A 27008-nucleotide genomic window follows, 5' to 3' on the forward strand; every position below is an offset into this window, starting at 1 on the left:
CATAAAGACTGATATACTGACCAATGATATAGAGAACCCAGACATCACTACTCACATATATATAGTCAAATGATTTTTGACAAGGGTGCCAAGGCCATTCGACAGAGAAAGGACAGTCTTTTCAACCAATGGTGCTGGGAAACCTGGATGTCCACATGCAAATGACTTAAATTAGATCTTTACCTAACACTATATGCAAAAATTAACTCAAAAAAGATGAAAGACCTAAGTGTAAGACCTAAAACTATAAAATTCTTAGAAGAAACACAGGGCGAACTTTCATGACATTGGATTTGGCAATAATTTATTGACTATGACACCAAGGCATAGGCAACAAATGGAAAATTTGCACGGCCAAATTGGAATTCATGAAAATTAAAAAAAAAATTTGTGCCTCAAATGGCAATATCTACACAGTGAAACAGCAACCCACAGAATGAGAGAAAACATTTTCAAATAATTTTCAAATCATATATTTAACATGGATTAATATCCAGAATATGTAGAGTTCTCAAAACTTAACAACAACAAAACCAACCAACCTGGCTTCCCATTTTCTCCTTTTAAAAAATAAAATATTTCGGTCAAACAATTACCTTGCTTTATCTTTCATGGTCAACTTGGTGTATATTTCATTAACCATATCCTTTATTATGTTTCTCAACTGAGGATTCCAAGATTCCCATGAAATTGTGAATTGTGTGCAGAACTTTGCACATGAGTGAGTCCAGGCATTTTTCTAGGAAGAAAGTCCAGGATCATCAATCTCAAAGCGGTTCACTCAGAACAGACTAAGAATCACTACCTTATACCTGCATTTCGCTAGGATGCTTCTACAGTGTATGGCATTAATATAGGTCATATATTATGGTTTGACAGGTTTCATATTCTCTAAAGGATAAGTATGTTTACTTTTATATCTGGAAAGAACCTCAAAAGCTAACAAGTTCATTTACCTGCTTTCAGGCAAAATACTTCCAACATTATCCAAGTCAGAAACAAACTGAAAGTCTGTTTCTTTTTCCCCATGGAAAAACAATTCCAGGACCTTGTTCTGTACCTATTACATTTTTTAACAGCCACTGTAAAATTTGTCCTTGGTCTGTATTTGTTCTAGAGTGGTTCCTCGATAGCCATATTACTATTTCTCTTCACTTTACACACAGCTATAAACGTGTTAAAATCTTTTCCTGAGAAGATGTACTGCAATGTTCTTATTGCAGGCCATCTTTAAACTTAATGACTCTAGCGATAAATGTGTAGGCACACAACACAGCTCACACGTTAGGCAGGTGTCTGGCCAACATATTAGAACCTAAGTGTGATCAAGTTACTAATAACAGGAGTTCAGAGCCCCGAAGAGCCGGGAAAAATCTCTCAGAGGATACACTACTGGTAGAAGGGGTTCTCTCTCCTGCTATTTCTGGCAGCTGCACTGTGGGTCATAAGTGTGGCGTGATGGCATCTAGTGGAGACCTGACCTAACCATGGGCCGAGAACGTGTGGCCTCTCAACTCTCATCCCAGCCTGGCCTGTGATCACAGCCCCATTGCCCTCCCCAGTGGAGACGGGGCTCTCCAGGCTCCCCATGTGCAGGGGCACCCCAACTTCTCTGCTTGCCTGCCTCACAGATTTGTCTCCCATAGTCCTCTCTACACAAACACTGGGCACCCCGGACCTCCCACCAACAGCAGGACCCTGTTTCCCTTTCGTGCCCGCCCACTGGCTGGGATCCTCCTGCACCCTGGAGGGCAGCCTCCTGCTTTCCAGGGACAGTGGACTAGCTCTGGCCTGGGCAGCCCGGAAGACACATCCATTTCCGTGGGCTGAACCATGCCTTCTCCAATGAGGTCTGACCTGCAGCCTTGGGGACAGGGTTGTCCTGTCAAGTTTGTTCTTCGCTGGGTACTCTTCCTCAGCTTCAGAGCACCTTATAGAGTTCTTTCTAAATCTTACAGTCACTCTTCTGTCATAGCTTAATCATTCTTTACATTAAAATTCTGCTTACATCACTGTGCGGCTTCTGTGCTCTGACTGGACCCAGACTTATATAATCACAATGTCTTATTCTTTGATTATACTCACGGATAGTATTCATTAACAGACCATCTTGGATTGTTTTTATTTTTTTCCTTCTAGTTTGTATTATGGTTAAAGAATGTGATCTATATGATTTCCACTCATGAGAATTGATATTCTTTTAACCGAATGCATATTTAACTTCCTAAAAATGTTTCCGGAAAATCGAAAAGAAGGTGCGGTCTCTGTTTTCAGGGTACAAAGATGGATATATTTCTATCAGATCGATCTTATCAAAATATTCATATATGCTTTATAAGAGTCAGCAAATTTTTCTATAAAGAGCCAGACAGTAAATAATTAGGCTCGTGCACTTAAGGTCTCTGTTGTAACTCGACTACCACTGAGGTGCAAAAGCGGCCATAGACAATGTGTAAATAGATTGTCTGTGGGCTGCATTCGATAAAACTTTATTTACAAAAATAGGCAGTGAGCCAGAGTCAGTCCACAGGCCCTGGTTTGTCAGCTCCTGCTCTACATCATTATTTATGCACTTGGGTCTGTCAAGCAATGAGAAAGATGTGTCAGATCTTTCAATACTATTGTGTTGTTGTTGTTGATGTCCCCTGGTATGTTTTTTGTCCTTCGCTTTATATTGTTCTATGCTCTGATATTTGGCACATAAAGGTTCCTGTGGATTTTATTCTTTATCATTGTAGAATCTTTCTCTTTTGTCCTATTAAAGATTGTGTGTGTGTACGCACACACACATGTATTAAACCCTACGCTTAAATATAGGAAGACATTTAGAATGGAAATAAAAAATAATAAAATTAAGACCAACAATCAATTTAACAATAAATCTAGTTGGAATAAATTCACCTATTAAGAGAAAACAAACCACAGAATGCAGGAAACGCCAAAACCTTGTCTATAAAATATATATGTGAAACAGTGTGTCTTACAAGTTGACCTATAATGGATTCTTCATCCGTCTTAAACGATTTTTAAATCTTAGTTGCTATAAATATAATTATCCAATATATAATGTATTGTTATCAAGTATCCATGTAATGTATATATGCATTTTAATTGAATGGGGCGGTTTTGAGTGTCATATAAGAGTGTGTGGTTTGTGCTGGTCCTTCTCTATCCCCTGGAACCTCATCCGTTTCCTGCCCTTGGCTGTGAGAGCTGGCTGTCGGGGTTCAGCTCCCCAACTCCAAGCTGGAGCCGTGGCAAGTGTGGCCATTTTCCCTGCAACTTCCTGCGCGGTTCTGCACCAGAGATCCTGCCCCTCTGAGGGGGGCGCACACCGGTTCCCTGGGGTTTGGGCTGCTCCCTCACTTTGCTGCGAGCCCACTGCCACTTTTCTCTGTGAATGCTCTATTCCATATATGCTATTATTTAATACAACCCAGTAATGACCGATTTACCGCTTTCCCTCACTTTTTCTTTCTCAGTTGAACCAAACCTTTATTTGATGAATACAGTTACATCTATAGAATTATCCATCCAAAGTGCACTTGCCTGCCTTTGAGCCAGAGGGCAGAAAAAGGCAAACCCAAAAAGGCAAAACCGAGGTGCTGTCGCCCCACAAAGGGTGGAGGCCCCAGCGTGTGCTCCCTCAGGTTCCCGCCACCCCTTGTCCTTGGGTCCCCATATCTGGAGAGGTTTTCAGGGGGACTTAGGAGATGTCATCGGCCGACACTCTGATGGACTGCTTTGTCCACGGGTAGGAGTCATGTGTCTACACGTTGGGTCCCCTTTAAATTTGGCTAAAATGATTGGGTTGGTCCAAACTCCAAGTTTCTATTGGGTTCTTTTCACATAGTCAGCGATCTTGTATAGTCTTACCTGTTTTCACCTAATTTCACTTATTTCGCTCTATTTCTGTGAAGATTGAGGGGAAATGCTCCGGGTCTGTCTGCACTTCATTTCTGGGGAGCCCTATATGCCAAACATAACCCTAAAATGTCTTTTTGAAAGAGACCTGATCCCTATATAATGGATTTTTTTTCCCTTCCTGGAATTCATTTCTCAAATTTTTTTTTACCTCACATTCATCAAGAAGGATTTGAGAGTCTGCCCTGCTTAAATATCCATTTAAACAAGTGCTAAGCCACCTGGTTTTAAAATAAAGTCAAAATTTAGTAATTCCGGGCCAAATAATCTTCTGAAAATTCTTCTAGTTCTAGTTTTGAAAGGAATTAAAATAGCATAGAGACTCAGGACATCATGAAATTCAAATAAAATTACTCCCACCTCAGCGATGTTCTGAAAGACGCATGCACAGGTGAGCCCTTACCAGCGGAATGAGCAGGCTAATGAGGTCTGTCAGAGGCTTGCTGAGCAGCAGCAGGTCTTCTGCGGCCTGCGTGTCCCCTCCTGAGCCAGTCTTCTGCGCCTGGAACAGGGGGAAGAGAAAAGACAGCATATCTTAGAGATTAGTCAGCTCCATCCTGGGAGACAGCGCCCCTCAGCCTAGTAGGTAAAGGGGGCTGAGGAAGTATTCTCCCTCGGCTCCCAAAGAGAAGTTATGCTTTGCTACCACATGACAGAGAGGGCATGTGCTGCCACTGCCACCAGCTCAGGCTACAGAGGCAGGCCTGGGTGGTCCATGGATCAAGCAACCACGAGGGCTGCCGCTGGAGGAATGATGTTGCTATTCACATACGGCGGTGGGTGAGCGATTCCTTTCCAACCATCCTAACGCTAGGTGCTCTTAGCCCCATTTTCCAGGAGAGAAAACTGAAGCTCAGAAAACTTGTTTGCGTCAAGTCTCACAGAGTAATGGGTGACAAAGCTGGAGGATAAACCTAGGCTTGCGTGACTCCAAATCACACATGCTCATCTCTCCTGGGCATTTTTACGCACATTAGATAAAGCGCACCAAATGCATTTTGCTGTGCTTTCCTCCTGTGTGTGTACACACTTGCTCAAATGACGCCTAGAACGTTTGTCCAATGTACTCCTGCACGAATATTCTTCAGATATAGGTCTACATTGCTCAGTTAGCATGGGCTTGAACAGCAATGCATATAAGAAATGAGAAGTGAGTGCATTTAAGTGTTGTCTTCTTCCAGGAGTTTTATAGAGCTAATTCCAGAGATTTCTATCATAGAGATCAATAATTTCATATTGAAAAAGGCACTGATTATTGATTGTGTTTCTTATGGTACACACGCATTTCATTCACATACTTGCTCCGTTTTTACTTTCTCTGAAGAAACGAAACTGATTTTAGGTAATGACCTTTGCCAGAACCTTGAGATCAGGCTGCAGGCTGTCCCACCCCACGTCATTAAGCTGGACTCCAGGGCCCTTCCCATAAATGCCAAGCTTCATCTGCACTCAGGCCCACAGGCATAATTCGAGTTGCCTGCTTTCTTTGGTTCAGAACTTCACTGAAAATCAGATGCCTGCCTTTTGACAACCTGCACCTCTCTGCCAAGGGAAATGATGGCAGAATTTCCTTCTAGAAAACAAACGGGTAGCACTATCCCAGAGGTCTGAACCTTTCCAAATCTTGGCTGTTAAGTCCCACTTTCTGAAGCACAATTTGAGACAGAATATCGGGCTTTTCACGTGAACACATGATCCCTTAAAGCAGACCGATCCTCGCTCAGGAAAGGGAAGGCAGATTTGCAAACCAGCGCCAAGACAGTCAGGGCATGGTGTCACTGCTTCCTGTCCAAACACAGGTAGGCAAACAGATGGGGCCACAAGAACAAGCACACAGGGTACCACTTCACCTGCAGGATGTCCATGGGTCCTTCAGGTCTTCTAAGATCTACACAGTCACTTGTTATTGTCACCAAGAAACATCCAGACCCCGCCACTGGTATTCACACCACCTCCTTGCAAAGTTGCCAAGGGTTCCAGAAACGGAATGCCGCAGCTTCACACGACAGGAAGGTACGTGCCAAGCACACATTCAACTCTCATCACAAAAAATGTGGGCCCTGTGCACCAAGGGGATCCCTAAACGGACGGTCTTCCTTACCAAAAGAATAAACACAGACGCTGAGTAACACACGAGGCCGAGGCCTGCCTCTGCTCAGTATCCTCCAGGTCCCCAACATCACACCTCCTCAAGCCAGCCTCTTTTGATTCTCGGATCTGTGGCCCTCTGTGCATTTTGCAAAAGGTATTTTCCACAGCAAGAAAACCCCATCTCTGCCATGAAACTGCAACTGTCCTCTCCATCCAGGTCCTCTGCCTTCGCCCCGGTCCCACTGACCGCTTTTTGTAACTCACCGGCCCCCGTCCTAGCCACCTAGTGTTCTTGGCCCACCCGGCTGTTACAGTCCAGGCAAGAGAAGACAGATAGTAGACCACGCTGGGGTACCAGCGGCGCTTGAGAGAAGTGGCTGGCTTTGTTAGATATCAAAGGTAAAAATCGACATTATTTTGTGACGACAGGTCAGATGTGGAATACGGAAGAGAGAGAAATGCTAAGAAAGACTCCCAGGTTTGCAGTTTGCACAGCAAAAGGAGGGTGGTGGGGTCTGCTCGCAGGAGAATGCTGCAGGGAGGTGCATTCTGAGTTCTGCTGTGGACACACTGAATTCCTGTCGGTTATGGGACATTTTAGTTGTCGTGTTGAGGAACCTGCTGAGTGTGGACCTCAGGAGAAAACTCTACGTGGAAATATAAATTTAATAGTTTTAAACATATAAAACCTGAGAATATCAACTTATGGGCCATATATAATATTAAATGGCAATACAGCATCACTCCAAATAAGATCAAAGGAATACAGCTAATTCTTCAGGATAAAAAAGCTCAGGGATAACACAATTCTATCACGTTTAGCTTCGCTACTTCAGTCCAGTGCATGGGGGAGGCACTCAATGGAGGCTTGTTAAACACAGAGGTAAGGCGTCCGTAGACACAAGAGAAAGTCAATCCCTCAAGCAGCTGCAGTCTGAGGCCCAAGCAGGTTTAAACACGGTGGAGCACGACCGGAAACGGTGTGGCCCAGACCAAGTTCACACTCACGATGCTCCCCCAACACCACCCTGCGCACACGCGCAAGGCACAGATGACAAGACTCACTCCCCGCGCTGTAGGATCTCAGGGTTTAATTAAAAGGATGACGCGCTTCCAGATGCCTGCGAGGGGTGGAGTGTGAAAACTGCTATGGAGGTGGACACGGAGTTTAAGCGGCGGGGGAAGAAGAAGGGGACCTTGGACTCTCGATCATCTGGACGGTGGGGATGAGGTCCACAGGAACGATGTGGACAGCAGTGTTTCAGGTGCTGGAATTGCAGGAGGAAGGCGTGACAATGATAAGGTGCGGGGCCCATTTGGAAAATACCAACCGCTTTGGTGTGGGTATGGGCAGCACGGAGGACTGGCAGGTGGACCTGGAGAGGCGCCGTGGGGCTGGATCACACAGGGCCTTGAATGTCTCACCAAGGATTTGGAAAATTATATCATAAATAAGGAAATGCTGAAGTCTCCAAAGGACAGGCGAGGCATGAGGATTACAGGTCATGGCAGACAAATCCCACCAGCAGAGGGCAGTTCGTGGGGATGAGCAGAACGGGGAAGCCGCAGAGGAGTCAAACCGAATAATCCCAAGAGATGCTAAAAGTAGTAACCGGAGCCCATAGCACGGACAGCCTTCCTGTATGATTGCGACTAAGCAGGACTCAGCAGCCACATTTCAGTCTTCTGGCAATCGATCCCACATACCCTCAAATCAACGGCAATTGAACCGCCCTCCTATCGGGAGAAGAGTGTATCAAGCTCTCCCATCGCCTCAGACATGGCAGACAAGGCCCAGACGGTGACCTAGGTTTTAATACTGAATATCTGCCTGCCCTAATCCCCAAACTGGATTGGGGTCCCCCTCTCCCATAGTCACTCTGCAGCATCCTGTACCTGTCAGGGGTTGCATGCTCACGACTGTAACGAGATAACAGTTCGCTCCACCTTTTGTGTGCTGACGATCTTCCCTACCAAAGTGATGCTCCCTGGCAGCTCACACCCCTGCTCTCTTGGGCCCCGATGAAAGTGCAAAAGAAAACCATAAATTAATATATCATAAGCCCGCCAGGACTTAGTTTACTCGGTAAATATGAACCGAGTGCCCTCCCATGCACCAGCACTCAGAAAGGAGGAAGTCATGGCCCACAGGAAGCCCTCTGGAAATAGGAAACAGGAAGTAGACGTGAGCACCTTTCTTCCCTTGCTGTTAATGATAACCATTTACTGCTTACCTTCCCTGGGCCAGGTATATCTCTTATTCTCTCACTGAAGTCCCAGGGCAACCCCGAAGAGTAGTCATATCTATTTTACATAGGAGGAAACTGATACTCAGACAGGTGAAGTCACTTGCCCAGGTCTTACAGGTGGAAAGTGGTGGGGCTGGGTTTGAAATCGAGGCATTCCAGCCTTCAAGGCCCATGTGCCCCTCCACGCCAGGACCAATTCTGCTTCACAAGGCAGGCTGGGGTTAGAAACTGAACTCCTAAAGGAGATGCTGACACCTGCCTCTCTCCGCTCACTTCCTCCCGGATACACATTCCTGCGTCGTATCACTCGCCTCTCTGGGGGGGAAAAAAGTGCTTCATAAATCTAAACACTACTATCGTTTTAAACACTGGCACCCCCCAACCCCTCGATTCCTCTAGAGAAGTTCCTATTAGAAGTTCTGGAATGCAGAAGAATCCCCAGTGTGGAGCATGCTTATAAATGGACGAAGCGACTTATGGTTTGGAAAATACTTATAGCTCAGTGTTCTAGGAGAACGTGGCTTTGACGCACACTGCATTTCTTTGCCCAACCCTTTCCCCTAATTCAGTCTCAAGGACTCCACCTCTTTCAAAGTGATACCAGTTGTCATGGAGATCACAGTCAGTAGTGAAGGCCAAAAGCAATACATGGCAGAATATTACAGGGGAGGATTTAGAAAGATGATAGCAGTGAAGTGTATGGTGTGTTGAAGAAAATGAAAAGAGAAAAAACAGTAATCTATTGGTACATTAGCACATGGAAAAAGAATTAGAAAGTACTTTGTATTAAGGAGGTTTTTTTTTTAAATACCCTTGAATATCTACCTAATAATCACTTATAATAAAAGTGGGATTTCTATTGTTCTGAAATTTTTAAACTTCTGATCCTTTTTATCTGCAATCTACAAAACAATCTTTTACAGACTGATCTATCAGAGCATCTTGTGAGAGTAGCTACGGACTCCATCCAGAAGGATTACATAAAACTACCATTATGGAAACAAACCCTGTTCTCTGAAGAGACACTAGAAAAGAGAGAAAAAACTAAGAGAAATCCATAATTCAGAATTCCACAAGTACTTAACAATGTTCTACTGCTAATTTAGAATTATTATAGGTGAGGAAAAACACCAATTAGGTAGTTCAAAGGCCATTTTCATCTTCCGGCTTTACAAGTTTGGGTTAAATACTTACTATCCCATTTGTTGAGGAGATCTTGGAATTATTTATTAAACCACACTAGACAAGCAAAATACTTGAGCCGCTTTACTGTGTGTAAAGGTTACCATTTATCACAATGATGAATACCAGAGACTAAACCAGGGTCTAGGGATTCATTCTTGGCTCTGCTACTACAACACCTGGCAAGGAATCAAGACAGTCTGGTTTCCACTTTGGCTTCTGCATCTACTCGAGCCAGGAGGCTACCCTTTGACATACACCTCTTACGGTTTTACCAGAACTCAAGATATAACAGTGCGCTCGTATCAGCTGTGTGCTTTCCCACGCTCTAGTTAATCCGCTGACTCAGGTGGTTGGAGAAAACATTAAATGAAGTTGGCACGCGGAGGCACCTAACACAGAAAGTACTTAATAAACCCACATCCCCTCTCCTCCCTAGAACGTGATGCTTAGTAAATCCAGGTCTGGTTTGGGGCAAATTGACTTTCCCACAGCCGCTGAATACACATCTAGTGCTCAACACCATCTTACGATCCATAGCACTGGTCATAAGGGAAACAAGTGCAAGAGTTCACGGGTCGCGTATGTACGTGTATGTGCGTGCGTGCGTGTGTGGATACAAACGTATATGAATGTGAGTGTGCGTATGCACGTGTGTGCCTACGACCTCAGCCCACTCCTCCTGGAGAGTTAACCCATCCTGTCGGGGTGGGCTGCAGCCCTGCCTCTCACAGGAGAGACCGCCCTGCCTGGCCAACCCAAGGGTGCTCGTCAGGCAGGCAAACGATCCTACGGCCAGGTGCCGTTTCCCGCTTAGCGCTGGCTAAGTCTTTGCGGAGGCCTCCCCTGCTTCCCTTTCAGACCCGCTGATCAAATATCTGCTTTACGCACTGGTCACCCAAAGATGGCTTCTTTGGTAGGCTCTCCCTACAGAATCACAAGTTCTTCTTCAAAAAAGAAACATACATTAGAAGTGGATTAGAAAGGAGAGCACGAAAGGGGAATGTGACATGGCGTGGGGCTGTTGAAGATGCGGGAGGAGAGGCTGTCTACCTGCAGAGCCAGCCGGACGACGCTGGACGTGTAGGTCAGCATGCCATGCAAAATATCAAGCAGGGAACACAGTAGCGCGGCCGCCGTCTCGTTGCTGTTTTTATTGTCCGCGTCCAAGCACAGCGTGACAGTTTCCGTGAACAGGTTACAGACATGACGGACCAGTCCTGAGGGTAAGAGGAAAAGGGTACAATATTTATCATAAATTGTAAAACTCACATGTCAAAGCCAACCGAGCAGGCATTTGTACTCTACGATGCAGAACCTCCGAGTAGTCCTTCAACTGTTCTGCATCCCAGACACATGTGGGAAAGTGTTTTTCTAATGCAGGTTTCCAGGCCTCACTCCCAGAGTCTGCTCAGGAGCCCGGGATGGGGCCTCGGAGTATACGTGGTAAATAAGCTCCCCGGGTGACTCTGATGCAAGGGTTCCCCAAACTACACTTTGAGAAACACGACGCTACATGGACAGGCTTCGCCAGGACAGAGGACTCCCTGAGGTTGAAAGAAAACGCGTTGTATGTGACCAGGCCGTCACCGAGTTCTCTGCTTGCAGGCCCGGTTCCTCATGGCATGGACCACAGGCGAACCCAGGGATCTCTCACGGGGCCTACAGGTGACTGGGTCTCTTCAAGAGATTAAAGCAATGAAGCGTTTTTTCTTATCAATTCCAAAACATGTGAAATGTGAGATTAATTATAATTTGAAGAAATGTGAAATTTAGATATAGCCCAATTCTATCATTTTGTCTCTGTAAACTCTTATGAATAGTGTGGTTGTTCTGCATCGATTTTTAGTTTGCTGAAGTCTGTCACAACTAATACATTTCTGCACTTGGGAGGCATTATTATTTTTAAGTTGGCACTTTTATTGTCACTATTTGATAGCATTAAACTTTGAATCAGAAAAATTGATTCGGATGTAAGTGTGGTGAAAATACAACATGAAATATTATAAACTTAAATGGTGCATTGAACTTTTAATGTTAGATTGCCTGAATGTTCCAAAAAAAAGTGAATTTTCAAAGATAAATATTTTATGTAAGCAGATAGGTCAAAAAAAAAAAAAAAAAAGAAAAAACCAGCATGTTAAGGAAGTCTAAAAAGTAGCATACGCTGGATTTTACTGAATGTGCAATAAATTTGTTCGTCTTTCTCTGATGATCAATTGGATGGAAACTCTACCAGCCACAGCCATCCAAGCTTTGGTACCTCTACAAAACAATGCACATTGTCATTTCCAGTAAATCTAGTTTTCCTAGACAAGTGCCAAGTAATTCTTAGGCTACAAATGTAATTAACTTTGTTAGGAAAAACAGAGAAAAACCAAAATTACAGAGGCATCATTCAAAGTTGTACACCTTGTGGCAAAAACTGGTACAAGCCACAAAGCCGAAGATAAATACACTGGAAGAGAAAGTAGAATGAATTATAGGCAAAGTTTCTTTATCCAACAACAAGGTTTGATAGCACATCTCATCAATGACACACAGTACAGAAAAGCAATTATTACGACATGTGCATTACACCAGCAGGCATTCTCCTCTGAGTTAGAATGCGTCACTCACGTGCATGCTATGAATCAGCGCTTAGCATTCATGAGCTGCAGGCAGGGTAGGGGGGCTTTAAAACGTAGTATTAGGGAGAGAAGATGTTCTCCTTTGGGGTTTCATGGTTACTTTGTGACACATCATGTAGATGGTCAAAGATGCAGGAGGGTGAGTACTGGTGAAGTCCAGCTACGTGACAAGTGGCTCTTCAGGAGGTACAGGTGAGCCACTGGGTCCCCACCTACATGTTGCTTGATTCTAACTAAACAGCCGGTGAGAAGCAGTGTTGTTCCTGGTCTGTATCCGGTCTTCAGGGAAGGAATGCGAACAATAGCACAATCAGGCAAACAAGGCCACACGCTGACATGACACACTGACTTCACCAGCTGCCAGGGAAGGTGCTCGTACGAGATTAGAAATGAAGTATGACATAAAATATTTCCTCATGACAGTGATAATGCCAGCGAAGCCCATTAATACGATTTCGCGTGGTCTATCTCAGGCATTCAGTCGCTGCTCTTTGCAGCCATAACTTTCACTTCCGGGTCAAATTATGTTTTTCTTGTTCAGACTTTTTATTATGAAAACAAAGTCGTGAGACTGTTCTGTAACATCAATCCCGATTACCTTCTTCAATAATTATCAACATTTTTCTAATCCTATTTAATCTATCCCCATCTACATTTTTATTAAATACCAGACATCATCTTATTTCTCCTGTAAATCCTACTGTATAGTCGAACATATAGACTTTTTTTTAACATAACCACCATGCCATTACTACTTAATAAAATAAACAAACAAATATACTCAATACACAGCCTAAACTCAAAACTCGACGGTCTCAAAACTGTCTTTCATTATACTTTGTTTAAATTGGGACACAAACCAAGTCAACACATTACATTTGGTTGCAGACCTTACGTCTCCTCAACCTCTAACAGGCCTTTCCCCACCCGCGACCTTTCACGTTATTTGTTGGAGAAATCAGAACATTTTCCTGTGGTCTTGTATTCCTCTATTCCTGTATTTCCTGTAAACTGGTAATCAGACCTAGAGAATCAATTTAACTCCTAGGTTCAATTATTTGGGCAATGATACTTGGGGCTGGGAATTCTGTTTCCTGTTGCCTCACATCTGGAAGGACAGCTCGTCTGGCTATTCCACACTTAATGATGTTAAAATTGATACCTGGGTTCAGGGGTCGTTAGCCTAATTCACCCGTTATCAAGTTCCCATCAAATGGCATCTACTAGTGACCACTGTTTATCATGGAGCCCCTTGGAGCAACCGGTGGAGAACTGAGAACAGAAGGCTAATGAGGAGGCCACTGCGCTGGTGTCCTGACCAAGAGAAGGCAGACACAGCCCTAAGGAAATGAGATTTGTTACGCTGTGGCAATGGCGGGTGGGGCCGAAAAGCATCACTAGGGGAATAGGAGAGCTATGCCACTACTGGCAGGAATGAGGGACTTTTTTTTAGGAACTATAAGTTAGCTTTCAAGATTGAGATAACTTCCAAAGCCAACGCCCAAGGGCAGTTGGAGATGAAGGCCTAGAAACTGGGTAGTGGTTGAGACTGGAAAACGAGAGGTGGGAGATGATCAGAGAGGGTGCAGAAGTTCCCAAAGGACAGGCAAGACTTAGGCACGGAGTCAAAAACGAAGCGGCGGGGATTGACAGAGGAAATGGAGGCGAAGGTGCTGACATAAGAGGTTTCATCCTACAGGCCATTGGTTTCTTATTATAAATGCAACATGTACTCATTATAATGAGCTCACATTTGCTTCCTTATACTCTTAAAATTCAAATACAAATATATGTATTTGTATGTCAAATGTATGACACAGACAATAAAAAGTTCACTGACACTCCATTTCCTCAAAACTCATCATACATAAGAGCGCTGTAGATTCTTCCCAGGCATGTGAATACACGTGGATGTATTTTCATGGAATATATCCTATAGCTTGCTTTTTCCACTGAAGAGTATGTTAGAGACATCTTACCACATTGTAGAGTGCTAACTTGTCCTTTTAAATAACTGCACAGTGGCCTCTTTTTAAAAGAAAATTCCATGATACAGTCAACAATCACAAGGAGTTCTCAAGAAGCCCAGGTGCCTCCTGGTTCCTGTGCATTGGCCACTCTGCACAAAGTGACTGTGTCCCCAGCCACGGTCAACTGTTTCTTTCTCTTGGAGTTCCAGAAACAAGGCCGGGAAAGAAAGAGCGGCATCTCTGAGGAACATGTTTTCACCTTTGAACCTGGGGAGTGGCTGTGGTAATGCAGCATCTCAAGGAGCGAGGATGCTGGGCTACAGCGAGAATGAAAAGGAAAACATGGGAGGAGAAGAGAAGCTTGGGGGAGGGGGCTTCGGGGGTCCCTGGGCTCCTGGTTCCAGCTGTTTCTGGGGCTTATGAATGATTCTTGCTTTGAATTCCTTCCATCAGACATCTTCTCACTTGTAGACTTTCTCCTTTTTGAGTGGCTGGTTTGAGTTAAGTTTCTGATACATGTAGGTAACAGTGCAAACCAACGCAATGGACTGGGAGTTCTTACCGTTGAGTCTCTTTTCAATGAGATAAAGCAGCAGTTGGCCAGTTATTAAATTGCAAGTTAGGCAGTGATCTTCAAAAACGTCTTTCCTTGACTCCATGAATTATCCATTCCCTGCACCCTACACTGCTCCCTTTCTTCCGAGCTGTATTTATTTTTTTATATCAGAGTCAGAAGTCTTACCACAGTCCTACTCGAGTCACCTACCTCTCCCCAGAGACAACTAGTGTCGCTTTTTTTACTTGATTATTTTACAATTTACTCCATTTCTCTAAATAACGCACTTGTATCTGAGTTTAGGCATCATCTGTTAACTTCCTACCATGCAACATGCAGCCCCCTTTCCCCATCCTCTACCTCAGACACATACAATTTCCACCCCTCGCCCCTCACTGCGGTTATGTCTTGATATTACACTGATATTCAGTGATTATGCTGCTGACCATATAAACACTATTTCCAACTAAATCACGTAGAAAACCATGATTATTTATCTTTTCCTTGGCAACTTTTCATTTTCCCCAGGGTTAAAAATTTAGAAGATTTGACTCTTGTTTTAATGGCATTTGGGGAGTGTCATAGGCTAAATAATGCCCCGCTCCCAAAGATGTCCACATCCTAATCCCTGGAAACTGTGACTATTGCCTCACAAGGCAAAAGGGACTTTGCAAATATGATTAAGGTTCTTGAGATGGGGAGATTATACTGGGTTATCTAAGTGGGCCAAATGTAATCATCAGGGTTCTTGTAAGAGGAAGGTAGGAGATCAAAGTGGGAGATGAGAAAAGCAAGAGGTCGAAGTGATTAAAGGAAGGGGCCACAAGCCAAAGAATGCAGGTGGTCTCTAGAAGCTTTTCAGCTTGGGTTTTCAAGGCAAGGAAATGGAAGCCTCCAGAAAGAATGAAGCCCTGCCAGCATCTTAACTGTAGACTTTGACCTCCAGAACTATAAGAGGGTACGTTTTTGTGTTGTTTTGAGCCCCTAAACTTGTGGCTTTGTGACAACAAGAAACCAATACAAGGAGAAAGCAATTCTCTTGGCTTAGTCTGCCATCTTCACCATGAAGTCCTCGGCCACTCCTACCGACGAGATGCACTTCTGAGTTTATCAACTGATGGACCAAGAACTCGGAGAACCCAATCTGATAATACTGAAGACACTATATTCACTACATCGTTTTGTGGGAAATGTTTATGAATTGGCTCATTTCTGTTTGGCATAAAATATAGAGGGAAACTCTATCATTCAAATTATCGTAGAGAAAATGCAATGGACTGGGAGCCTGAGGACTGGTCTCCATACTACCAGAACCTAACGGAGCGGCCGTGGCCAACTCACTCCTTTTTATGGAGCCTTAACTTCCTCATTAGAAAATGAAGGTGATACCTCTTTTAGCTCTGGCATATGTCAGAATGTGGCAAATGAATGGTAATTTCCTCTAAACCTATTAAAACTCTTCATGGAAAATTATCTCCATATACTTTTAATAAAGATGCATGGTAGTAAACTGTGACTATTATTTATAAGTCAATACTCTAAAGCTAAAAATTAGATATTAAAATAAGCCAGTGCAGAGAAACAGTAATGATAGCAAAAACAAAAACAAAAACAAAAAAAACCAATATGGCTCTTACCATGTGATAGGTATTATCCTAAGTGATTTAACAGCTATCGAACCAAAATCCCATATACAACTCCATTTCATAGATGATAAAACTGAGGCTCAGAAAGGTTACGTAACTTTGCTAAGGTCATCTGGCTCCACGGGCTGGGATAGTACCCACTATGCAAGATTGCTTTTTTCAATTGAAATGACTGAAAATGGAGGGGGGGAGAAAAAGAAAATAAGACTATTGACTCCAATATGTAAATGCAAAAAAATATATATGTTTGTTCATAAAGATGTAATGAGGAACAGATAAGGATAAGAAAGGTACGGGACAGGGCTTCACATACCAAGTTGAACCTCTCCCACCAATACGGGGCTGAAAAATAAGGAAATAAAAAGAAGGGATAGAAAATTGCTACAGCACCGAGGCAGTCTGCCTCGAAAAGAAATCTGCTTCATTAAGATCTTATTTTGCAAAAGTTATTTTAGCACTTGCACACAGCAGGTCTATTATCCCTTGACAATCTTCTACTTCAGTGACATCTCTCTGCATTAGTTAATTAACAGGTGCCAGTCACAGAGCGAGCCCGTTCTAGCTGACATTGCAGGAGATGGAGAGCAATATTAGATATTCAACACCACTGCTGTCAAGTAAATGACAACAATCAGCAGGGAATACATTTCATTTTCAGTTTTCTGGTGGATAAAATAAATATTAGGAAGAGTTCGATTTGCAGCTTTTAAATATCGAATTTCTGGAAAAAAAAAATTGAAGTCACATTGGAAATCAATTCAAGTGTAAAGGGACTGGTAAATGCTCACTTAAATATGGACATAAAAGATAAAGCTGGCAGAAATAACCAGAGGAAAATAAATGAGGAAACACGTTTAAAACGGAATAGCGGAATACTCATTCCTTACCTCCTTGCACTATGACTTCCTCATGGCCCCTCACACATTTGCCCTTGAGGCAACACTGCCTTCTCCTGGCTCAGAGGATACCCGACTCTCCCTGGTTTCCTCCCTGCCCGCTCCTCCTCTGGTTCCTGGAGCTCCCCTTCACCCACGATCAAGAGTATGTACTCAGCTGATGAATGCCTGTCTTCCCTACTAGACCACAAATCCCATGAGAGCAGGAAATGCATCAGTTTGGGTTATTCTTCTCTCACCTGAGCCTAGCACAGTCCACAGCAGGTGCTCAAGACGCATGTGTTTAGTAACTGACATTACAGCAGGACCAAAGGAGGACCCGTTCTAGAAATTCAATGCTTATTAATCATTAGAAAGCCCATTAATGCAAATTATGCCAAACTCTGTGGAAATAAACAAAACTCACCCAAATGAGAACAAGCAGAGGCTATACAAAGCTTGCTATAGCAAGGGAAGCAGCCAGCATCACACCTGCGTTTGGCAGACTCCAAGGCAGGCAGGGGAGTGGAAAAAGCTTGGTAGTAAAGACAGGAAGGCTTTGGGTATGCACTCACCGGAGTTGGTAGTAAGGGGGAGCTGGAGGCGGGTTAACTAGAAGCAGGGCATCTTGTGTTACTGGTTAGGGGTGCGTATTCGGTTTTCTGAGTTGGTTAGTCTTGAGTTGGAAGCAGGGGCAAAAATTAGGGAAGCTGGCAGTTACTGCCAAGTCCTGATCAATTTGCTATAGAGGTGGTGGGTTAGTAACCTGATCAATTTGCTATAGAGGTGGTGGGTTAGCAACCTGGACTGCTTGTGAGTCCGAGTTCTGTTTCATATGTGATCTGGCCATTGTCCATTCACATCTGCAGCCTCTCGACAGGAGAGGCTTATCCATGAAAGTCAGGAACAAGAAAAGGATGCCCACACTCGTAATTTTCATTAAAAATTCTGTCGGATAATCTAACCAAGGCAATTATAACAATAAACTACTTTGAGAGTTAACAGGCTTCTTTAAAAACCTACTTGAGAGAGAAAACAAATATTTAAAAACCTTTAAAAAGGTGTAGAACTACAGGTACTGACATAGAAATATGTCCATGACATATAATTTGGAAAACCAAGTTAAAAAAAAAACAATCCATGGGAATAATAGCGCATATGTTATAGGCATTTAGGAGTAATTTTTTAAATTGAACGCTTTCTATTTTTCAAACATTGTGCTGTTTTACATACATTATCTTTTCACATATTATCTCACCTAACCCTCCACGGCCACCCAGTTATGATTCGCATTACTGTGCAGATGAGAAAGTGGGGGCCGTCCAGAGAGCTGGAACAAGGTGTGAACCCGGGGAAGCCAACTCCAGACCTAGATCCTTCCTTGCCACCTACTTCTGTTTGGTGAGCTCTGCACACGCAGATACCCCAGGTCATCCTTGGGGGTGAGTTCGCTTTTAACTTCATACGCTAATGAATTAATTTTTAAAAATGAACATATGTTGCTTTTATAATCAGAAAAGCATATTTTACATCTTGTAAAAAAAAAAATTAAAAAGACAAATGATTGACAGTGCTCTAAGTATTTTTCTTTTTTTTACTTTAGTCTAAAACTTATAAATTTGCCAGAAGTGCAGAAAAGACTTCCGTTCAGGGTCCAGTTTGAGTCTCTGTAACACCAAGTGAAACTCTTACTCCATTCTGATACTTTTCTGAGGTTCTTTCCACCTTGAAGAAAGTTTCGAGTGTCTCAGCTATGAGAAAGCTTGATACCGAGAAAAGAAATACTACTTGGCAGCTTGTAAGTGCTGGCTTTGCCTGTCTACTGGGCACAGGGGCATAACGTGAAAATCGAGGACACAGAAAATGGAGCTGAGAAAAGGCCATACTCTAGCCTTCCTTCCTGGAGGTCTCGGCAAGAGCAGTCGTATCCCTTTTCAGGACCCGCCCCTCATACTTAAGCTCCATCCCAGTTCCTTGTACCTTCTCCAAACCTCCTGCCTCATCTGAGTGAGTTACTCATTTTCACGCAATTTTCCTTCATCTCTCCTTTTCACCTGTATTTTTCAACTAAACCAATTTCTCAATTCCAAAGGAAACCTTCAGTTGGCTTTGCTGCCCTCTGAAAAATACCATCTTATCTCTCTTTCTTTGACAATGTAAACGACTGTTTCCTTTCTATTTTTTTCTGCTATTAAATTCAGTAGGAGAATTTTCTGAAGGCCTTCACTACAAGCACTTCACCTGTTTGCAACACTGGCTTATTCCTCACTGCCCCGCTGGGTTCTCTGTCTCTCATCGCCAGCTGGTTAGGAAGGGAATACTTTATTTGGCACGATGAGAGAGTAACAGGGTCTTTCTGAGGACTGGGGAGATCTAGAGGGCAGGGTATGTCATGCTTTCACTTTCTGGCTTGGCACCCATCAACAGGTGGACCTCCCCTAGTAATGAAACCAAGTCCTATTACAGCTCAATGCACCAAGAACAGCACCGTCTCCCTTCCTGGCACAATCTTTTCTCCCCTTCACCCCTACCTTCCTGCTTTCCCCCTGAGCTTCATAGAAACGTACCTGCTGTGGTAAGTTTTCAAGGCAGTCAGCCCTAACACCCTGAGACCCCGTAAACACACATACTATGGATTAGTCACTCAGCTCATCTCACTCAAGAAAGATTGACCCTCTGATGTCACCTCCTACCAATCCTGGCTACCAAAATTCTAGTTGCTGGATTCTAATTATATGGCCCAAAACATGAGTATTAATACACACAGGGAATGGTGAGGATTTTTCTCACATATGAATTCTTTCACTTTCTCAACTTTACATGTTAATCTGATTCAGAGGATAGGACTCCCAAACTAACGTCCTCAGGGAGAGGCCAAAAGCATGATGAGTTTTCCTATTCCTGAGACGTGAAACCTTGGTTGGCAATGCCACCTCTTCCCTCTCATCCCAAATGCCTGTCACCCAGTCCTGGCTGTGCCCCTTTTGCCATGTCTCTAGGCTACATCAGTCCCTTTCCTGTTCCAGTTTTGACTTATATCACCACGTAGCTAAAATTACTGTTTTAGCCTCCTGTCAGGTCTCTGCCTCCAGTCTCTAGCACAGAAGTAAGGCAGCCTCATCTTGCTCAGCATCACTGACACGATGTCCTTCCACCGCAAAGAGAACCTGGGCACCATGCCGTCACTTGCCTGACTGAGCCAGAGTCCAGCCAAGCACGCGAGGCCCCCCACACTCTGGCCCCAGCCGAGGCTGCCGACACAGACCCGCGCCTCCAGCACGGAGGCGCACTCTCGGGCCCCTGCACCCTCGTCCCTCACAACTGACTCTGTTCCATTCCCGCTGCTCTTTCCAGCCATGGTGGCCTCTCTTCCTCATCTTCCTACAGCCTCCATTTCCCTCGAAGTACATTTCCATTCACTACTTTCTCCTTTAACCGCTTCTGTTTATGCCATCCAATTTTGCAATATCAGCTTGTAGTGCTACTTATCCTTTCGCATAAAATGATTCTCCCCAACTGACTGCAGGCTCCTCAAAGAAAGGAACTATAAGGGAATGAAAAACACATTTGAAAAATATTGAATACATAAATTTAAATTGAACAGGGTTAGGGTTAGTGACTTCTACGATGTCTATTATGGTGTTTGGAATATAGAAGGTGCTCGAAATATAGAAGGCATTCAGTAAATACTTCTGAATGAATAAATAAGTAAATTGATTTGGATAAGAGACTATTAGACTGCTGGTGCACACTACTCTTGTGCATCATTCTGCCCAGAGCCCATCTCAGTGGCTGACACTCACCATGCTCGATAAATGTTGGTGTGAACGACAGTGAGAAAAGTAGAGAAAGTATTTAGGTGAAGGTTACAAATATCACAGATTAAAATCTGTTGCAAAAAGAAAAACATTCAGTGCATCAAAAGAAGATGTGCTATCTAAGAATAAATACAATAAGAACTCTGAAAAGTCTACGTGAATGAACACTCAAAACATTATCAAGGGACACAGAATCAGACAGAGAATCACATGAAAAAATTACTATTTTTTGGATAGAAAAAGCTCAAAATCACAAATATGTTTATACTTCCTAAATTAACCTATAAATTCAAAGTAATCATAACAAAAACAAGTAGTCAATGTGTTTTTTTTCTTTTTAATTAGACAAGCTAATTTCAAAGTTACTGTGGATAAGATCAAAAAGTAAAATAGCAAGAAAATTCCTTAAAAAGTTAAAATAACTAAGAATGGGAACTATTCCAATCAAATGTTCAAGTATATAACAGTACTGCAAAAATTAAAATTTTGGCACTGGCATTAAGCAAATAAAATCAAAGGGAAAAAAAGTGAAGAAGCCTGAAATCTACAGAAAAATATAAAGAAATTTATACTATGGCACTTCAGATCAATGCAGAAAAGATGGAATATTCACTTAACAGTATTGGTACTACTGCATAGTCATAAAATAATAAACCTTACTCTCACGAGTTAAAACCAAATAAATTCCAGGTGGAGCAATGACTTAAGTGATTTCGCAAAATACAAAAAAAAAATTATGAAGAATTTTTGAAATTTAGAGTTGAGAAAGTATTCCTAATACAACACAAAACTCAGAAGCCGTAAAAGATTTATAAATAATACTTAATTAAAAGCTTGTAATTTCTGTAGCAAAAGACAACACTATTAAAATTAGAAGTCAAACAACCAAGTGGGAAATAGTCTCATATTACTGGGATAAATTTTCACATACTAGTAAAGAAAACTGACAAAGCAATAAGAAAATGCTAAAAAGCAGTCAAAGGAAATGAACAGATATATATTTCAGAGAGAAGGAAATACAAATGGCTACTGAATAAATGAAGAGATGCTCATAATGAGTAAACTTCAAAATAAAAACAGAGAGAGGACTCTGACATCCAATCACGATGGTATAACTGGCACCAAACTAGTCCTTCTACCATATATAATAAACCTAGACAAAATACATGACACAATTGTCTTTCAGATGTTAGACAACAAATAGTACAGGACTCTGATTTTTGAGAGAGGCAAGATGCATGAAAGAGCCCTATAATCAGCCAGGCGTTCTGCCTGGAGGAACTTTCCAGACTAAGGTACAAGGTGGTCGGGCCCAAGCAAACATGGCTGCCTCACTTTGCTGAGGACCAGGACACTGGAGAGACATGGTTTGCTGAGGCAGCTGGAGTCTACCAGGTAGATTAATGGAGTAGAGCTGCTCAGAAAAGGAGCTTCCGAAATCTGCATGGCGGTACCCCAAAGTCTTTGGTTTAGTACTAAGATATTCACTGGGTGACAGTCCGGGAGGTGTGAAAGACAGCAGCCCCCCGAAAGCTGTCAGTTGAATGGAGAGTCTGAAAACTGCACAGAGCTAGGAGACAAGCAGCTCTGATAATCCAGAGAAAAGAAATCTTGCTAAATACACTGAGTATTCAACTGAGACCTCAGAAAAGCCACACCTCATTAACAGACACATGGTAACAAAAAATAAAAACAGGACTTAATAGGAATCAAGCTGAACCACCAGTAAATTAAACGACAGCCAGAAAAGAACTCAACATTCCCTAAAGGAAGACAACAAAATTAAGATTCACAATATAGCCCCCAGAACTGCCATCATGCAATAAAAAAAAGCATTATATATGCAAAGAATCAGGGAAATGTAACCCATAACCAAGAAAAAATACATTTAATAGAGACACCAAAATGACCCAGGTTTTTAAAGCAGCTCATAAAAATATGTTGAAAGACATTTAAAAATTTGGTCATAATGAATTAACAGATCAGAACTCTTTTAAAAATAAAAACTATAAACCACATGGAAATTCTAAAACTAAAAAGTACGTTCCCTGAAATAAAACATTCACTGGCTGAGATCAACAGCAGACTGAAGATGGCAGCAAAAAAAAAAAAAAGAAAAAAGAAAAAGAAAAGGTTAGAAAACTATGAGATATCTATAGGAACGATCTAATAGGAAGAGAAGAAAAAACAAAATTTTTAAAAAGTAGACACCATACCAAATAGACTAATACATAAAATGCACATACATGTGTGTGATATATACACATATACATTTATTTATATTATAGGTTATATATTATACATATTATATATAATTGGGATTCCAGAAGAAAAGAGAATAGGGAGAAAATATTTGAAAAAATAACAGCTCATAGTTTGCCAAATTTGATAAAACAAAGCAAAACACATATCACAAATTCAAAGAGCTCAGCTAACTCCGAGCAAGGAAATGATAAATAAGACTATATATAGGCACATGAACAGACAAACTTCTGAAAACCAAATACATTATACCAGAGATAAAAAGGAACATTCCATATTGATATAAGGGTCAATCTGTCAGGAAGAAATGATCATAAATTTAAGAGCACTTAATAAGAGCCTCAAAATACATAAAGCAAACACTGATACAGGTAAAGAAAAAGCGGCAAATCCAGTCACAAATAGAGATTCTTAACACCTCTCTCAGTGATATAAACACTGAAAGAAATCAATATATAGGAAATCAGCTAAAGAAAAACTGAACAGTATCCAAATCACCTTGAGGTTAACAATTTTTCCAGACTACTATATCCAACTGCAGAATATACACTCTTTACCAGTACCCATGAAACCTTCAAGGTAGAGCACGTGCCAGGCCAAAACAATAAATAAGCTTCGATAAACTTCAAAAAAAAAAAACCCCTGAAATCTTACGGAAGATGTTTTTTTCAACATGATTGGAAATAGGTTAGAAATCAATAACAATAAAGTATCTAGAAAATCGCTAAATGTATGAAAATTAAACAATATACTTCTAAAATTAGCCATGGGTTAAAGAAGAAATAGGGGAAATTAGAAAATATATCAAAATGAATGATAATGAAAATATGACAGTGCTTAGAAAGAGATCTGTAGCTCTAAATGCTGGAAAAGAATAAAGCTTTAAAATCAATTCTATAAATTCCCACCTTAAGAATCTAGAGGGGACGGGAAAAAACTCCACCAATTAAGCCCAAAGCAAACAGAAATAGAGAAAAGCGAATATCCGTGAAACAGAAAATAGATGAACATGAGTTTCTTCTTTGAGAGACTATATCACATACTATACTTTTAAAGACTTTTACCAGATGCAGAGGACTATTTTTAAGATTCTCATTTATATGAAATGTCCAGAAAAGACAAATCTATAGAGACCAAAAGCCGAAATGGGAAGTCTGGGACAGCAAAAGTCTGCCTGAATCTCATGCATCGGTATTACTTTCTGTCTTATCACATTTGGTGACATTTTAAATATCAGCCTCCACTAAAATGGAGCCTCTTACATCTCCTTTCCCTGGCCCGCTTCCCTTGTTCATTCCGTCACTGTCTTGCCAATACTTTTACTGAGCTAGGAGCTCCATCCTTACAGGTAAAGGACAACAGAACATTGGTCTCAAGGTAATTTTTATTGATAACTTTTCTTAGGAAATATCATGAAGAACCCCAACACGTGCTCTGTTAGAACACGTGGTGGCTTGCTTGTGATCTACCCTTGGATGCCTCCTCCCAACCTTCCGCCTTCCACTTACCGTGTTCTGGCCAGTCAAGAGTTGACTACACCAAACAGAAAAGTCTGAAGTAAATATTTGCAAAACCTCTGAGGCGCCACAATGGAATCCTAATATTTCTTGGCAAAGTGGCAGCTTTTTTCTGAGGTGCTGAGGACAGGACACCTTGGGCAAGTTTTTATTGACCGACATAAAATATGTGATGGGCTACAATTGTAGCCTGGGTACAATTCGCTGCATAATGCAAAGGGTGGGAGTTTAAGTTTTAACTTCCACATAAAGTAGTTAAAAAGGAACTTTTCAGTTGTCCAATGCACTTTTGGCTTTCCATGTCTGGCCAAAAATAATGAATGTATTGAGATTTTAATTAATGTATTAATTCCACAAAAGCTGGCCAACCTTATGTCTAAGAAAATGGCACATTTATGGCAGACAATAGATAACATCGGCATAGCACTGTGGGGTAAAGAACAAGGCCATTTGAGGCCAGAGATGCCCTGCCTAGAAGCCCACCACCCCAGTCCTACCCGCCTGCCCTCAGGACGAAGGACCAATCTCTCTGGTCCCTGTAACTTTTGTGTGACACAGTGTCCCACAGGCCACAGTGCAGTGTTCTGAGCGGTTGCACCCTTGTCTCTGCCTAGACTGCTACATGGGGATCCAGCATCTCACAGGAGCGCCTCGCGCCTAAGGTTCACTGGACACTTTGCAGACGCCCGACATAGCTGCAAAGTCCTATTTGCCTATGCAAACATGGGAAAGTCTGAAATGTGTCTGCTGCCTAATTTTACTTGTAGCTTTCAACTATTTGGCTAAAACACTTATTAATTCCTCTATTCTGTTGGTTTTATTTGAACTCCCCGAATTGACTGTATGATCCATTTATCTTTATTTTTCTTATTAACAAAAGAATTCAAACTTATTAACTTTAATCTGAGAAGAGCTTAACTGAAAGTACATAAAGTGTGATATATAGTTTTCCCTGAGTCATTATTTTCTACATAATTTGTAATTGTAGTTCTAATATTTTATTATTTGTGTTATATTTTGACATTATGCAAAGAATATTGAATGTAAATAATGAGGCGTAACAATAAAATGGACACTCATAAATGATATACTCAACTTAAAAATTAGAATATCACCAATTCCACTTAGTCTGCCCAGATAATCCTCCCTAGATATATCGACTATTCTGGATTTGGAGTGTTTTATTCCTCTGCTTTTGTTTTCACGGTCTTATTATGTGTATGTATTTCTAAATGTATTATTTAACTTTGGTTTTGAGTTTTATAAAATTGGTTTTACACTACGTATTAAATTGTGGAGCTCGCTTTTTTTCCCTCACAATTTTGCTTGTGCATTTAGCTTTGATTCGTTTCACCGCTGGAAATATTCCAGTGTATGATTTTACCACATTCATACACCCATTCTTCTACTGATGTTCATTTGGATTGTTTCTATGCTCCTATGAATATTTCTGTACATTTCTCTTGATTCATATATGTGAGAACATCTCTAAGATGTATTTTGAGGACAGTAATTGCTGAGTCAAAGGATATACAAATGTTCAACTATAAAAGGTAGTCTAACTATTGTCCACAGTGATGTTATGAATATACCACTTTCATACACAGTTGATCATAATTTCATCAGTACTATAGAACCAATCTAGTAGTATGAAAATGGTACCTCATTGAGAATTTAACATGTATTTCCCTATTAAAAACATTGAGCTTTTTCATATTTATTTACGATTTGATATTTATTTGCCATTTATCTCTATAGTAAATACCTATTCACTTCTTTCACTTAATTTTCTATTGAGTTGTCTTTTCCAATTCTTACAGAATTGAGGGAATTCTTCATATACCCAGGATACTAATCCTGTGTCAATTATGTATGCCAGAAATAGCTTCTCTCAGTTTATGCTTTGTCTTTTTATGTCCCAGTTGGTATCTTGTGATGAATAGATTTTTTTTTTTTAATTTAAGGTACTCAAACTAATCACTCTTTTCTTTTGTGATTAGTGTTTAAGAAATCTTTACCTATCTGGAGGTCATAAAGACATTATCCTACATTTCTTCTAAAAGTTTTAAAATTTAGTTTTTTATATTTCAATATATAAAACACCTGGACTTGGTTCTTGGGAATGGTATGAAGTAGAGGTCGAATTTCTTTTTTCCCCCATACTGAGCGATTATTATTCCAGGACCACTCACGGAATACGTCATCATTTCTCCAGAGATCTGGAATGCTGATTCTGTCATAGAACAAATAGAGCTCTATTTCTGAGCAATCTTTCTGTCAGACAAGGG

At 41.6% G+C, this 27008-nt stretch overlaps 1 protein-coding gene across 12 annotated transcripts in view; it reads right to left on the bottom strand.

Annotated features, from left to right (window-relative positions):
- Window positions 1-27008, bottom strand: part of ULK4 (unc-51 like kinase 4) — a 378927-nt gene that overhangs the window by 115922 nt on the left and 235997 nt on the right. For 11 of the 12 annotated variants that reach the window (XM_039837390.1, XM_039837398.1, XM_039837392.1 and 8 more), the window contains 2 exons: window positions 10500-10666; window positions 4328-4426 (listed from right to left, as the gene is read on the bottom strand). In XM_039837390.1, coding sequence (XP_039693324.1) covers window positions 4328-4426; window positions 10500-10666 — 266 coding nt within the window. Of the gene's footprint in view, window positions 1-4327; window positions 4427-10499; window positions 10667-27008 lie in introns of those variants that run through there. The other variant, XR_005647494.1, reaches the window with a different exon arrangement.

The sequence above is a fragment of the Pteropus medius genome, unplaced genomic scaffold (genome assembly GCF_902729225.1).
Source record: "Pteropus medius unplaced genomic scaffold, Ma_sr-lr_union100, whole genome shotgun sequence".
In the NCBI taxonomy this organism is placed as follows: Eukaryota; Metazoa; Chordata; class Mammalia; order Chiroptera; family Pteropodidae; genus Pteropus; species Pteropus medius.